The sequence below is a fragment of the Falco biarmicus genome, chromosome 7, assembly GCF_023638135.1.
Source record: "Falco biarmicus isolate bFalBia1 chromosome 7, bFalBia1.pri, whole genome shotgun sequence".
Taxonomy (NCBI): domain Eukaryota; kingdom Metazoa; phylum Chordata; class Aves; order Falconiformes; family Falconidae; genus Falco; species Falco biarmicus.
This window is the reverse complement of record NC_079294.1, coordinates 71,562,355-71,578,338: the sequence shown is the minus strand read 5'-3', so window position 1 is coordinate 71,578,338 and position 15,984 is coordinate 71,562,355. Positions and strand designations below refer to the sequence as shown.

General features: G+C 54.3%; 1 protein-coding gene across 1 annotated transcript in view; it reads left to right on the top strand.

The window, feature by feature from the left end:
- Nucleotides 1-15,984, top strand: part of CCDC33 (coiled-coil domain containing 33) — a 44,898-nt gene continuing 28,914 nt past the window's right edge. Inside the window, exons 1-4 of the mRNA XM_056347398.1 lie at nt 1-310; nt 700-1,154; nt 2,179-2,358; nt 12,884-13,047. Of these exons, the coding sequence (XP_056203373.1) occupies nt 1-310; nt 700-1,154; nt 2,179-2,358; nt 12,884-13,047 (1,109 nt within the window). The remainder of the gene's footprint in view (nt 311-699; nt 1,155-2,178; nt 2,359-12,883; nt 13,048-15,984) is intronic.

Below are 15,984 nucleotides of genomic sequence, written 5' to 3'. Positions count from 1 at the left end.
ATGGCAGGCAAGGCAAGGGAGCCCCTCATCCCCCTGACCCTGCAGTGCTCCCAGCTGAAGGCTGAGGAGAAGACCCTGGATTTTGAGTTTGAGGTGGTCAGTGCCCAGTTTAACCGGCGGGGCTGCTACGCCCTGCGGCTCACTGTGGAGAACCCGCTGCTGCAGGGCTCTGGTGCTGGCGTCCAGCTCCGCATCAACAGTGGGGAGGTCATGCAGAGCAGCACTGCCATCACCGACACCATCGAGCAGAGCAACCTCAACCAGATCCATTCCTTCCAGAGGAGGAAATTCACCTTCACCCTGCCCAGAGGTAAGAGGCTGGGTGCCACAAGGAGAGGCTGACGGGGAAGGTGACCCAGGAGCACAGCTCTGCAGCAAGCACAGCCTGTCTCAGGGCTGCAAACCCCTGTACCATGCTCACACCTTCAACTGTGCAGCAAAACCCTGAGCTGGAGCCAAGGCTGCCTGAGCTTAGTGGGGTGCATGGGGCGGGTCCAGCTTGGAGAGTGAGGTCAACACCACCACCGATGCAAACTCCTCCCACCAATATCTAAGATCTAGATGGACCCAGGCTAGGTAACCTGTTTGCTAGGGTTCGAAGAGCAGAGCTAACCAGGGCTGCTGATGGATGAGCCTGGGAGATGCTCTGGGACCACCAGCCCTCCTAAGCAATACTTAACCTCCTACCACTCCCGGCAGGTTTCTGCAAGAATGACAAGAACCACGATGTGCGGCTCCATATCGAGGCCCTGCACTTCCCCAGGAGGGCGGAGAGGATGAGCAGGCAGGTGGGCAGAGCCTTCTTTGCCATCTACCCCCGCCCCAACCAGCCCCGGATGAAGCTCTCTGCCAGGAAGGATGAGGACTGGTACCGCTATAGCGCTGTGATGGCTTTGCTACGGGTGGGCAGCGAGCAGCCGGCGATGCATTGTGGACGGCTGGCCTTCACTGCATCTCTGCACGAGCACCAGCCTCCCACCATGCTGGCTTCCCCCCCTCCGCTCTCCTCCAGCGCCCAGAAAAGAGACCAGCAAGCAGCAGGCACAGCCCCAGCATCCCCAGCCCTGGGCATCCTTGTCCCCAACCGTTCGCTCCGTACAGCTGAGTCTGCTTACCACTCCCTGCCCACTGAGGGCCATACCCGCTCCCTCAAGGTAGGAAAGCCCAGATTTGGGCACCAGAAATCCTATGCCCCAACAAAACAAGAGTAGACCAGTCTGTGTAGGACAGGATTTGGCCCTAGGGTAGCTAGATGGTTCCACATGGGTACCAGCTAGAATAAAAACAGGCAGAGAGGTCTTTATAGCTTTCAGGGGTGTCTTCAGTAAACAGCACAGCCTTGCCTCAGTTTCCCGTCCTTCATTCCCCAACATTGCTGAGAAGAAGCCTAGTACCTGTCCCCTGCAGGCAACTCAAGTTAGAGACCCTCTTTCTGCAGGACAGAAACAAGCTGAGACAAGCTCAAGATGCAGGTAGGGCTTTAGTGAGACAGCAGGCACCCAGGCAAAACCAGTAAAGATGGTCCCACCACTCAAACCATGCTCAGAGCTGTAGGAAAAGGTCTTTTATGGAGTATCCACTTGGCTCTGCCCACCTCACCATAGTCCAACACAGTATTAACCATCATGTACCAAGCACAAGACCCATAGCTTGTCCCTGGGCACCTTCAATGCTCTCCAGCATCACTCTGCCCTCCTCTGTCCCACCCTTTTAAGGGCTGGGAGCAGCCAGCCCCCATCAGAAACAGCTGGGAGCTGGGCTCTAAAAAGCTCATTAATAAGATAATTTTTTTAAATGAGACTAGGTTGGCGGCTGGGGGGGGGGGGGTGTTGGGGTTTTTTTTGTTTGTTTTTTGGTTGTTTTTTTTGTTTGTTTTGTTTTGATTTTTTTTTCCCTGAAGCAGTTAGGGCTGTGGAGTAGCAATCCCTAAGGGTGTATGTAGAGGGGGAGGGACCTCTAAGTCTGAAATAAATGTTGTTGGGGTGGTTGTGACTGTTTTAGGATAGGGGTTTTTTATGCATTGCAAAAGTTCTGCCCTTGAAGGGTGAGGTCCTGTGCCCAGCTGTTAGAGGATGGAGCTGGGATGTGGGAGGAGATGTTATGGGAGATGCTGGGGGGACTGGGAAAGGGGTGCTGGACCCCAAAGCTGAGTCTTCAAATCCCTTCTCTTACCCTCAGAGGCTGCAGGCTGACCCTGCACTCAGCTCCTCCCCGGAGCTCCTGGATGACTTGGCAGATGAGCATCCTTCCTCCTCCTCCTCTTCTTCCTCAGTGCCTGCCCCTGCTGTGCTGAGCCACAGCAGCTTCCACCTCTCCTCGCCAGGCTACAGCCCGGATCTGGCCTCCTCGCCAGCACAGGTGAGTGCGTCCGGTGGAGAAGGTACCATCCTAAATTAATTACAAAATGCTATTGTTCATTGTAGCTTGCTGTCAGAGCTTTGCAGTGCTGGAGGGGTGCAAGGGGACACAGCCACTTCCATCCTGTCCCTGGCTCAGCTTGGGTACCAGCCCTGCTCCTGTTCTCAGGCCATCATGTCCCCAGCCTAGTCATGGGGATGGGGAATGAGACATCAAACTTTGCATTTCTAGTACCAAAAGGCAGCCCTGCAGGCTGGCTATCCCCAGGCAGGGGATGGTGCCACCCAGAAGCTCTTAAAATGCTGACTGCAGGCATCTGGGACTGACACATCTTAAATGTTTCATCTTGCAGCTCAAACCTAGGCTTCTAAAAACTGCAGAAGCCATAGGGCAGGGCTAACGAAGTCCGAGAGGCTGCGTTTGTCTTTCCTTAGTTATGTTAAAAGCTGTCTAAATAGAGGAAAAAGACAACCCTTACCCCAGGGGCTCCATTTCCTGCATCTCGCTGTAAGAATAACATGTCTGCTGATGAAGATGTTGTCTATGCTGCTTTCAGAGGTGTCTCATACACCTGTGAAAACATTGCTTGAGAAAGCTGGATTACAGCACCGGGGAAGGGATTGATCTCATGAACCCTCCCTAGGCATCCTCTGGGCTTGCTTCGTTTTCCAGGGAGTCCCTCGCGTCCTCCAGCTGAGCTGGTGGGAGAGCTGGGGCTGCTGGGCTCAATGTCAAGGTCTTCTGCAGCCTCTGGGCCACCAGCAAAGGCTGCTAGCTCAGGGATGGGGCTGGCAGCTCTTAGCCCCCCAGCTAAGGGCTTCCATGGTGGAGAGGCGACAAGGGACTCTACAGGTGGTGGCTTGTGTCCAGGGTGCAGTCACAAGGATGTCCTCGATGCTGGACACGTGCTTCTTGGTCCTGGTGACCACGTTGGTGTGGCTTTGAGGTAAACATTGGGTTGGCATCCCTCTCCACTCCGGTGTGCCCTGCCCGGGAGCTGCAGTGCTGCAGGATGCCTTCCTGCCTCCGCTCTTTCCCTTGTACAGGATAAATGTGTTGCTAATGACTCGGGGGCACTTGGTCCATGTATTTCACAGGAGTCACAGGGTGCTCAAGCCCTGCTGAGCTGCTCAGCCACTTTCCAGGGACGCTGCCTGCTCCTTGTGCTGCAGGCAGGATGCTGAGCACTGCAAACCCTCAGGACCCTGGAGCAACTCATCACCTTTCACAGCATTTAGTTTCTGATTTTTCCAGTGGATGTGCTATCCCTGCCCTGATCAGCCAAAAATTTACTGGCCAGAAATGCTTATTAGCGAGGCCTGATTGAGTTTGCTCAGCAAACGTCTAGACGGAAACTCTTTTGAGCTGTGGAAATCGATAACAATCAGCTGGGATGCGGAGCGGGATGCGGAGCCAGGCCAGGGCCGTAAGGCAAGGCATTAGCAAATGCAATTTCGCTCCTGGGCCCCCGGAGGGAATGCAATAAATCACCTGCTGCTGATGTCATCTGGCAAGTATTTGCCAGGATGGTTTTTATTTAAAAATTAAAAGCTGAGAGGTGGGGGGATGTTGGCTCCCTGCCCTCCTTGGAGAGCTGGAGTGATGGAAAACTTACTGGAGGGTGGGTGAGCTGTGCTGGGTTATGGGGAAGGGGGATGGATCAGGTGGAGCTGGGAGGGAGTTTTAATCTCTGAGAGCACTCCTGGGATGCTGCAGCCCAGAGCAAGCTGAAGCTATGGGAGCTGCTTGTCAGTCTGGAGCTGGTTTGGCTCTTGGTGGTCCAAACCTGAACATCATAAAGCTTCACATGTTGATCCTGCAGTGTGTGGTGAAGGTGAACCCTAAACTGAAGTGTGAGAGGTTAAATATCTTCCTAAATTCAGGCAGGACTTGGGTGATCAATAGTTTGGGGAGTCAATAATGCTGGGGCATGGAGACGGGCCAGTTCAGAGGGGTGAGGAGTGCCATCACAGTGCTGCTGCTTGGACCGGTGTCCTGAGGCATCCGGATGCTGGGGTATCACATCTGCTTTGCTTCCCCAAATGGAAAAGGCATGAGGATGCGTCCCAGCAGGGTACCAGCTCCTTGACACCGCCTTTGTGCTGAGCATCTCATCTGCAGGACGATGGGGGTGATGGATGGGTCCTGAGCTCTACCCAAAAGGCCAAGGCACGGGGATAATGATTTTTCTCATCTCGCCGCAACCTGTGGATAATGTATTCCTAGGCACGAAGCAGGAGGCTTTGCTGTCTGTTCAAATGCCTCGCGTGCGCTGCGGAGCCAGACGGCTCCCTAATTGTCCCAGGACCTGGGCACGGCACCGAGCAGATCGATAACAGGCCGCGGATGTTGTCTCAGTTACTGGGATGGCTGAGGCTGAGCCTTGGAGCTGTCAGCCCCAGGGATACCTCCTCCCCCAGCCCGGCAAGGATGGAGGAGAGGGGACTGGGCTCGCCAGGACCCCTGGGGACTTAGCAGCAGAACACAGGGCTCAGTTAAGGGGAATCAGCCCCCAGGTGAGCCGAAGTCTGTCCTTCCTCTGGGAACCATTCCCATTTTACTTCCAGCAGGTCTACGTGGTGCTGGGGGGAAGGAGCCAGATTTTGGAGATCTCCTTGGCACTAGGATTTGGTTGCAAGCCCGTGGAAGATGGTTTGTTTCCAGTCTCCCTGGACCAGCTGGCAGCAAGGCGCCCATCCCAAAACAGCAATCTGTTGCTGTCAGGGTACAAGGAATCGCAGCCTTTCTGCAGCAAACAAATGGGTTTGCACACAGCTTGTGTTCCTGCTTGGTCCCGCTTGTTTACCAGGCTGCACAAGCGCAGGGGTGTCAGGCAGCTTCCCACGGCAAGCACACCCCATCCCTGCTGGGCAAGGCCAGCTGTGACTTGTGGAGCTTCAACAAGTCTGGCAAAGGGGATCAAACCTGCTCCTGGCTCCACTGACACCGTGCTTTATCCCTCTGGATTCCCCATGGAGCCAAACAGCTTCCCTAGTAAAGCATGCACAGGTGCAAAGCCACTCGGTGTAACACAAGTCACAGGAACGAGCACAAAAGTTCCCCAGGAATAAAGACCACCTTTATTTTTTTAGCAGGATAAAGAAAGCAAAGCAGTGGCTCCTCAAGCACCGAGTGCATTTCGGGCACAGGGACCTGGGAGAGTCTGAGCCACAGCTGGACGCCTTTTGGCCCCTCTTTTTGGCAGGTTCAGGCTGGGGCTTCCTTAATGCATGCATGGGGGTACCTCGGGGTCCCTTCTCCTCTGGTCCCATGTGGATGACTGGCTGTGAACTGAACTGCACTAGCTCGCTAGCTCTGCTGCTTCTTGGTGGGGAGCAGTGCCCAACCCTGGCCTCTCCTGAATGCTTCAAATCAAACCCAGACCCGACTGCAAGCCTGGCTCAACCATCCGGCCATGCTGAGGGGCTGGGGGATGGTTTTGGGCTGAGACATCACATTTCTGTGTGCCTGCAGTGGCAGGGCAAGGATGCTTGCACCGGGATGCAGATGCCCTCGTGATGTGCCCCATCTCACTGAGCAGTGATGGTAGATAAAAGCTGCTGCCTTCCCATCGCCGGAGCAGCAGGGCTGGGGCAGAGGTCTCTGTTAGTGCGTGATGGATGGCGTGTGTCTCCTGTCTGTCCTCTGGCCAGCTCATCCATCACTCATCCCAGTGACAGCAGCTGTCACAGGGAGGGTGGCAGGGGTCCAGCCCTCTTCCCCAGCCTGCTGCCCTGACTGTAGGGTGAGGGGCTGAAGCTGCCTCGTCTCGCTGAAAGTCCAATGAGGCTGAAAAACAAACTTTGCCGGCAGGGCTCGCCCCAGGATGTGGGTGAGATGAATAATGCCGCTCCAGTGAACAATTTGTAGGGCTTTGGAAAGCTGTCAGCCCAGGGAGGAGTGTGCCTTGACGGGTTCATCAGGGACTTTGCCTTCCTCCAGCAACGCCCCGGCTCTCGGCATCCCTTGATCATCCCTGCTTCGTGCTGGAGGGAGCTGGAACCAAAAGGGGACCAGAGGCAAATGGCTTTGGGATACTGCTTTCATAGCTCAGATTTACTGAAAGGTTGGTTTTTCGGATGTGAAATGCATATTCCTAGTGATATAATGCAAGGAATTTATATCCCCTATCATACCATCTGGGAGCTGAGGCTGCCCAGTTTGGTCCAAAAGTCTTGTTCTCTGCATGCTTCTCCCTACCCGGGTAGAGATCTGGCATGGAAATGGGCCAGTGCACAGTGGCGTTTCTCATTTTCTTAGCTAAAATGGAGAACAATCTTTTTGGGTTGAGAAGACTGATCCTCAAGAGGTTTTTCAGGCTGTGCCTCAATTTACTTGTCTGTAAAGCATAAACTCTTTGGATGCTCAGAGGAAACACAGGCAGGAGGAGAGGCTGCTAACTCTAATTCCTGCAATTTAAGTCATCATGTCCCTTTAAGTGTCAAATAACTGCCATGATGAGAAAAGCAAATGGGGTTAAAAAGAGAAAATTGCTCCTTTTTAAGAGGCTGGGGGGGGGGGGGGGGGGGGAAGGAGGAGGGGGGGAAATTGCACTGGTGCCACAGATAAATATAGAAAGTGTAAAACTCTCCTAATGGAGCAGATGAGGCGGTGCTGGGCTGCTGGCCCATTTAATTATTTGACAGGTGAATTGGGAGTTTTCTACAGAAATGGAAGGAAAATGAATTTGGCAATTTTTAGCCCAAAGGGGTTCCCAGCTGGCGGCAATGGGGGCTCCCCAGGGAAATCGGCTTGGAGTCGACATCCCTGCGTGCTGATGGGAGAGAGCATCCTCCCTCCCAGCGCCTCAAAACCACCCTGTGATCTCTAACGAGCTCCCGCAGGGTCCCCTAGAGGAAACAACTTGCTTAAAAATAATAAGAAGAATATATCAAGCTCAGCCCAATTCCAAGGACAAAATCCCTTCCTTTCCCTGCTGCTGCCTTGGATATGGGAGCAGAGCAGCAGTGTCTGCCTGCAGCAATGGGGGTTACTGGAGCAGTGGGGAGGGCTGGGGCTGGCAGGATGAAATGATGAATAAAACAGTGTTTGCTTTCCTACATTGCGTTTCTTCCCCTCCCTTTTGTTTTGCTGGGGATCTGCTAAAGGGCTTTAACCACTCAGCTGTTTCTCCTTGGAGGATGGTTTGAACCTGCTGCATGAAGGTGTTGGGAAATACCCCTTGTAATACAATTGGGTTTGCTTCAAAAACGAGCTTGGGCTGCCTCGGGCCGTTGGTGGAGCTGAAGTTCTCCAACCATATGGCTGTTTATCTTAGGGCTGTGTTTTGAGCTGTGCTTGTCAGTCTAGAGCCTTTGCAGGGGGGAGGATACGCTTGCTGGCTCCTAGAAATGGAAACCATGTGCGTGCTGGCTCCTTCCATTTGGAAAGCTGATGGATTTTCCTTGCCTTGTGCCCCCACTCTGTGTCATCCTAGAGGCTATTTTTTCAAGAGCGGGGGCTTCTCAGTCACATGCTAATTGCAGGGGTCATTACAGGGGGACTGTGTTCTCCTCCCATCCCATGCCAAGCCACCTCAAGGCATCAGGGAGCAAAACCTCAGCAGTGTCTGAGCAAAGAGGGAGAAAGCATCCGCAGCTCAATCCAGCAGGATAACACCTTCCTGTGCTGCATCAGCAAACTATGGATGAGCTCACATGCCTTCCACTGGTGCAGGGAGATCACGGCACCGTGCAAAAGCCCCTTGCTTTGAAGGGGCAGCACCATGCTGCAGTTGCATCCCTGCTTGAAGGACCACGGTGCTGGGGATGCCCATCGGTGCAGCTCGGTGCTCCTCTCCCATGGGTGGGAGCAGGGGTCAGAGGAAGAAGAGCGCTGATACTGTTTTAATCTTCCTTTTAACTGTAATTGCGTTTGGCTGGCTCCCCCGAGCTTGTTCCGGGAGATGCATTTTTCCCAGCTAGATTGCTTTCCTTGTTTTGCTCATTGGAGACAGGCCGGGGCCTGTGTCATGCCAGCTATGCATTAATAGAGCCTCAAATGAGATTTCACAGCCTCAAATATGATTAGTGCCGAGGCTCCGGTTGCTTTGGAGAGCGGGGCAGAGAGATAGAGATGAGGAGCTGTGATGCTTGGGGGGGGTGGTGCAAACCCATGCAGATGTGGGATGTCACACTGTACCCTAACAGCCTGAGCTTGCAGGGACCATGGGGCAGCTGGGATGCAATGTATCACCCACCCGCAGAAAATCATGAACTCAGGATGCTGAATTGTCCCTGGCACGGCATATTGGGTGAAGGCTGGTCTGGGCATAGCAGCTGCATCCACTCACCCATCAGCTGCTGAGTCCTTGCTGTAAGCCCATATTTCACCCTGTTTTGCTGCCAATGACATGTAAAATCTCCCCTCCCATACCAGTTCCCCTGTGCCCAGAGGTGTGTGCCTGCTCGCTGCTGTGATGGAGCTGATCACCTTCTAGCTGGCTGCTCGGCCCCGTTCTGTGGCATCCCTGGGGCTCTTGGTGTGCTCTTACATCCCAAAGCTCTGAGGTCCAGCCCTGAGAGATGGCTAGATCTGCCAGGATGCCCCAAGGGACACCTGGGGACCGAGCATCCTCAGGCTGGCCTGGCTCCAGCGTGTCCCAGCTATGCTCCAGCCCTCCCTCATGTTCAGACATGAACACAGGGCACAGAGCTGGAGGTGTAACTGGTGGCCCGATCCTGCCGCTTGTTTAAAGCCAAGTGGCACTTTATTTCCCATCTTCTGGGCTGCCAGGGGAGGGGAAGCAGCTTGCTGGTGTTTAGCTGCCATAAGGAAGCTTGAAAGGAGCCTGGGGAGACATCACATAGGAAAACTCACACCAGCCCCAGTCCATCTTCACTCATGGAGCCTACTATTATTTTATGAAGTCTCAGGAGGAGGATAAAGCCGACACATTCCAAACAGCTGCTCGTAAATTGCCAGGGGCAGGGAGGAGCTCAGGGCTGCGAACGCTCCTGCAGTATAAGAGTGGGTCCCCGCTCCCAAGGCAGCATTGCTCCTGGCTTTAGCTGGACCTGGGGTGCTTGTGGGGCTCACTACAAAGGACCAGGAGGGTCCCAGTCCTTCCATGGTAGGCCAGGGGCTGGTGTCTTCTCATGCAGAGCAGCAGTGCATCGTCCCAAGGTGCATGGGCAGGGCTGTGTTTGGGGCTGTGGAGGTGAATGCTGCAGGTGTACATCCCCAAGGCACTCACCTCTGGTCTTGTGCTGTCCGGTGCACCAGAGAAATCAAAATCCAAGGAGAACCCAACAAGCACTGCCCTTCTGCCAGAAGGATGATGCAGCTGTGGTCTCCAGCTGTGGGCAGGGGCCAAGCTGGGATGGAGGAGCCCCCACAGTGCCATGCCTGGGGGTCCCTGCTGGCTCCCAGCCTGGGCTGTCCTCCCTGAACTAAATGCCCGGCTCTTGAGGCTATTTATGTCTTGTCAGCTCGCAGCCAGAAGCAATTTAATCTTGGCTGAGCGCTGCTGTAGAGGAGCTGCCTGGGCCCCAATGCTTTTTTCGAGATGATAAAGAGTTGATAGAAAAACAAATTACAATGATGGTAGCTCAGGCACCGTTAATCAACCTCCCCGCAACATTGCAGTGTGGATAATTAATAATCATCCTTAAGGATGCTTTAAGGGTGGCTTGGGGTTAAGGTGTTGCGTGGGATCAGGGCAGCGGATTGTGTTGAAATGCTCAAGATGCTCCACAGGAGTTGGTGATGCTCCAAGGGAGCTCAAAATGTTTTGAATGCAGTGTCCCCAGCTGAGACCCTTGGGGACATGGGAACTTTGTTTGTTCTCCACCTCCGCAAGCTACAGGTTGCAAACTACTGGGTGAGAGCGCCTGGTTTGGCAAGGACAGAGAAGTTTTGCTTCCCACTGAGTAAGAGAGCTGAAAAAGAAGCGTGGGCTCTACCTGGAACCACAGGCGCCCTCCTTTCTGGAAGAAATACTGAATTTCCTCCTGGCTTTGAGTAGTGACTGGAGGGTTTTTTTGGTAGTTAATCACAGCCTTGCTGAGGGTTTCATGTACCAATTGCCTGCAAAGCCTGGCATTGTTCACACCTGCTATTTTTAAAATGTTTTTTTCTCCTGCTGAGTTTTACTTAGCTTAACTGCTTGTGAATTTTCTATTAAAACTGCTCGCTAATTATCATGCTGTAACCATTGCTAGCGGTAAAACCTACTTGTTTTTTTAGGGAGACGTAAATGTAAGTGGTGGGTATGAAGATGTGCTAAGAAACCTGCTTCTGTTATGCAGAATGTGAAAGAAAATAGGGGAAAACATAGGAAAATGTCCCAAAATAGTGATCTGGAGCTGTAAATAAGGGTGTGGTGCAGGACAACGATCCAGCTGAGGGCCCGGAGACCAGCACAGGAGAGCTCCATCAGCAAGCTGGGAGGTGTCCATGCAATTCAAAAAAGGTTGTTTCCTAGCTCTGCCAGCTGGAATTCCTCTGGATTGAGTTTTTAGTGAGTATTTGGGGTGCAAATATTAAAAATCCAGAGCCTGAAGAGATGGTCTCTTGAAAAGAGAGAGAGGTCTCCAGGGGGAGCATTGCTGCCTGCCCTGCCTGCGGACCCAGCACTCTGCCTCTTCGAAGCCCCCAGTCCCCCTTGCCCTCCCTCTGTGATGCAGCTTGTGTTGATACAGCCCAGGGGTCCTAAACCCGAGCCTGTGCTTTCCTCCTCCTTCCCCCAGCTCCATCCTGCAGTTGTCCTCTTTGCTAGTGCTGGGGTGGGGCAAAATCATGCTTGCTTGCTTGCTTTCTTCTTTTTTTTTTTTTTTTTTTTTTTAGGGTAGTGTTTATGCTTTTCCACGTGCTTTTGGGGTGCAGGGAGAGCTCGGGTGCTTGGGCAGGGTGTGGAGCAGCTCTGGCTGCCAGCAGGGTGAGACTGTGCCTGTGGGGAGTGACTTGATGGGTAGCATCTCACATCAGGTCAAGAAACCCTGTAATTTCCCCTCTCCATCAGCATCACTGGGCAGGGGGATAATTGCCACAGGGCTGGAGCTGAGGTGGGTTTGGGATCCTTCTCCCCGTTCCACTCTGCTGGTTGGGGAATCCTCCCCTACCTCGTGTTTCTGTTCCTTCAGTGCCGCTTTCTGGCTGTCACGGATCTAAGCCTGTCCCCAGCACCCAGCCCCGAGCCCCAGCTGGCTTCTGAGCTGACAGCAAAAAGCTAAGCTGGAGGAAAAGCAGATTTAAATGTTTTTTCTAGGTTGTTGGTGCTCAGAGCACCCAGGTTTCCACCCCACGAGCAATCCTCAGGTTGGTCTTGTTACCCCCCACAGTGGCAGGTCACCTCACCACTGCCAAGCCCATCACTGCTGCAGCCGGGCAGCCTCAGGACAGACAAGGGAGAGGGCTTAGGACAAACCAGCCCCTCATTACCCTGTTTGGAGGCAAAGCCACGTGTCGGAGGGGATTTGCAGGCAGTGGCTTTGAGAAGCCTGCAGGGTGGTTGCTGGGCTGGAGCTTTTGCTTCAGCCCCAGGAGCTCAGAAGGATGGATGCATGGAGGGTTTGCTTTGCAGGGTATGAATCGGTGCGGGGTGGGTTTAACCCCTTGTAGCCACAGCCCTATGCAGTATCAGATGCATCAAAGCTGCCCGAAACGGTGGCAGGGTGAGGCCACAGGCAGTGGGGGACGGCACTGTCTCTCACTTGGACAGGGTGTGATGGGTGCGGGGAAGGTCCCCCGTGAGTGAGGAGCGGCAGCTTGCGGCTCTGCTGCGCCTTATCACATCAGCTGGTGGGAATTAATGAGCTGGGGTGGGGGGAGCTGCCGTGCTCTCCCCTTTTCCCCCCAGACTGGGCTGAGATCCCAGTTCCTGTGGAGTCCCTATAAATTGCAGAATTGCCTGGGGTGGTGAGAAGAGGGAGCAGGGGGGTGACAGGGGCTGGGTAGGGTTGTTTGCAGGTCAGAGGGCCATGGGGGAAATTGAGGTGCTTTAGATGGTTAATCCCTGTTCTGGTGACCTGGCTTGGGGTCTTTGGTTGGGCCGTGGCATAGCTGGCCCCCATGGACCATGCTGAGCAGGGCTGCTAGACTGCTTTCGCCCCATGCAGGGTGTTGTCATGCTGCTGGGTGTCCTCCCGGTGAGCCCAGCACTCACGGTGGCCCTGCCATGGCATAGTGACATCCATGGTGTGGAGCCACAGCTGGGCACTGGGGACAGGGAAGAGGCAGCTGTGATGGGGATGTGCCATGGGTGCCATCTCCCCAGCTTGTTCTCCCTCATCTGGGCTCTCAGCATTAGCAAAGCTCTTGGGGACTGGCTTGGGTGATGGAGACGTGCTGGCGATACCATCTTCCCAACTTGTTCTCCTCCATCTAGGCTTTCAGCATTGAACAGGGACTGTGGGGACAAGTCTGGGTCATGGGAATGTTCTGGGGACATCATCTCCCCCATCTGGGCTCTCAGCATCCAGCTGTGGCCATGGGGACAAGGTTGGGTGATAGGGACATGCCTACAGCTTTGCAGGAGCAGCCAACCACCCCCAACCTTGACATCTCTCCCACTTGCTCCTGGCAGGTATCCAAGTCCCCCACTGGGATGGAGGAGCCCGAGCATGTACCGGTGGCTGGTGAGGGACATGTGGCCCGCCTGGGGAAGGAAGCCATCACTGTCACCCTCCACAGTGCCAGCAACCTGCCGACCACACAGGAGGGCCGGGTGCCGTGTCCATACGTTGTTGTGTGAGTACCCAGCATCCACAAAGGGGACAACGGAGATTGTGGGGACACAGAGAAAGGGTTGAAGAGCTGTCACCCTATTGATAACTCTTTAAAAGCCTCAGGGATGGGGGGAAACCTCTTTAGCGGTGACATGCACAAGCATCACCTCCATGGGATGCTCAGTGTGGGGAGAGGAGCCAGGACTCTGCGCTGAGATGAGGGAAGGCAGGGAGTGGGGCACCTTGGCTCGCTGAAGTGTTGGGAAGAAAGCATTCCTAATATTGAAAGTATAAAATGATGTCAAAGAATCCACAGGGTAATGCTGCCTGGGTTTTAGGATGATATCACAATAAATAAAAGAGTGTTTTAATAAATAAAACAGGATGCTTGGGTAAGGAGAACTTGCCTCCTTATGCATTATGTATGTGCCAGGGGACTCAATTAGCCGGTCATGCTTTGGTCTGTGTTAAGAGGGAGGCCTCTCTGCTCGGCACTGCTGTGGGGCGAACCTGGGGTCCCAAAGAGCCCTTCCAGGAAGCAGAGAGGCTTTGGCATTGCTTCCCTGGAAAAGGGGGGAGAAAGCGGCTGTAGGTGGCTTTGGAGCTTCGTCTGGCTGCGAAGTCTGGTTTCTCCAGGGCACCTCCCTGGGGCAGCGCCGGGCAGGCTGGTTGCACCAATGCCAGGGGACAGGGAGGCAGGGCTGGGGCTTGTCCGCTGGGGATGATCAGCAGCTAGGGCTGTGAAAGCCTGGAAACATCTGTGCAAGCCTGTAGGGCAAACTGTTGCTTGCTGGGCATTTTCCAGTGTAGAAACCCTGAGGTCCGTGGTGAAGGTGGTCCCAGGATCTGCCGGCATGGCACAGTGTGCCTTTTCTCCATGGTGCCCAGCCGTGTTGGACATCCCAGAGACTCCCTAGCCAGGAGGGATGCAGCTCTGAATCGTCAGGTTTTCAGCAGCCAGGGCTGGCTGGCACGTGGACTGGCAGCCTCCACTGCCACCCCTCCATCACCCCTTCCCCTTTTTCCACCCCCCACCCCCATGCCAAGGACCCGCTCTCTGCCCTGACAGCCTGAGTAACTCCACGCAGGAGTTGTCTCTATTTCCATAAACCAATTATACCCAGTTGATCTCAGGAGATTTAAACATCAATATCCTAAATGATAGCACGAGGGTGGCGTGTGATTGTTGCATCTCTCTTTACATTCTGGTGCTGCTCCATCACCGCATTGCCATGGTAACGGGGGAGTGATGGAGGGAAGGGGAGGGTGGTATTAGGGATGCAGGACACATGAGGGGCCTTTTAGTAACCATAGTGAGGGAGCCAAGGCAGAAGGGAATCAGTTATTGTTTTTCAGGGCACTTGCTTTAGAAGGAGAGTAGCATGTTGCATTTAAAAGGTGGGTTTTTACGGACGGGAAGGAGAAGCAGTTGGTTGATGTGCTGGGGGGGACGACCTAGTTGCAGCTGATCCCCCCGAAGCGGCTGGGTACCACCAGCAGCACCAGCCTGAGCTCAAACTGCCGGCGTCACCCCCCAAAATCAGGCGTGGGGTGGGAGGAGGGGAGCAATACTGTTCACGCCAGCCCTTTGTGGCTGTGCCCGGTCACTCACGCCCGGACTCAGCATCCCACAGTGCTCCATAGCTGTGTGCATTGCTTCCAGCTCTCGGTGCAGAGGACTGGGGAGGGAAAGGTTTAGAAGAGTGAATGTGAAAGACCTCAAGCAGCAGGAGAGCCCACACAGGCATCCCGATGGGCTTTGGCTCATCCCTGCCCTGGAGAGGGTGTTCCAGTGTCCCAGCAGCAGCTTGGTTCTGCTTCTTATCCTCTGAATGCTGAGCAAATCCCCACTCCCTGCTTTCAGGGGCACCCGTGGGTCTGCTTGGCATCTTCCTTTCACTCCCTCACGCACACAGACAAATTGCTCCTGAACCAGCGTGATGCAGGGATGACCTTGGCGTGCCGGAGCCAGGTGTGTTTGCAATTAACAGCACAAAGCGCCTGGCTCTGGCTGGCTTCTCCTCTCCATTGAGGACTGTGGGCGGGTGAAAGTACCTCCTGGCTTCTTCCTTTCTGCTCTTCAGCACCAAGACAAGAAACTCAAGGTCGCTGCTGAATGTGCCGTCTGCTCCCAGCCTGGGGGATGGGGGCTCTGACGTCTGCCTGCCTGCGGGTGTGCCTGTGCAGGCAGTGGTCCTGCTTGTGGGGTCCTGGGATGCTCCAGCTGGGAAGGGGTTAGGGTGTTGCTGCATGCAAAGCCTTTTGGCTCTGCAATGTGCCCAGAAATGAATCAGAGGCTCAGCTGATAGCCCCAGTGCAAGGGGGTGTGGGAAGTGGGACCAAGCGAGGTCTTTGGGGGCCCCCTCCTCACCCCAGCACCCAGCTTAGGTCATGGTGGCATGAAGATGGGTCGATCTGGGGTTATATAGAGGGTCAGGAGCAATGTAAAAATTGTGTTTCTCAAAGAAAAGGAGGAATTATAATTCTTCCTTTCTCATTTTGAATCTTTTCAGAAATTGCCCTTACACCTCTGTGACTTTTTTTCTCTGTATTTAATCACCCAAACTGAACCTGAGCCCCCCAGGCTCAGTGGGGCTGCATGGTGGGGGGCAGCATTGTCTTCCCCAGGACTGGACCCTCCAGCCACCACATTGGTAACAGCTGGGATGTCGGTTCTGCCAGCCGTGGCAGTGCTGCGTGGGATTTTTCTTCCCTGAGAACCAGGCACCTGCACCACTGCATTGCCTCTGCAGGGATGTCGGCCCCAAGAAATAACTCACCCTGTAGAGATAATAACTTCTAATCCTGGATAAATAAATATTTACGAGGGCTTGGCACAGCCCTGCCAAGCCCTTTGCTGGGCACCCGGGTGTCACACGCAGCGGGGTGGCTGCCTGACGCCATCCCCAAACACTGTAGCTGAGACACTAATGTATAATAACTCCCCAGGGGCGGCCGT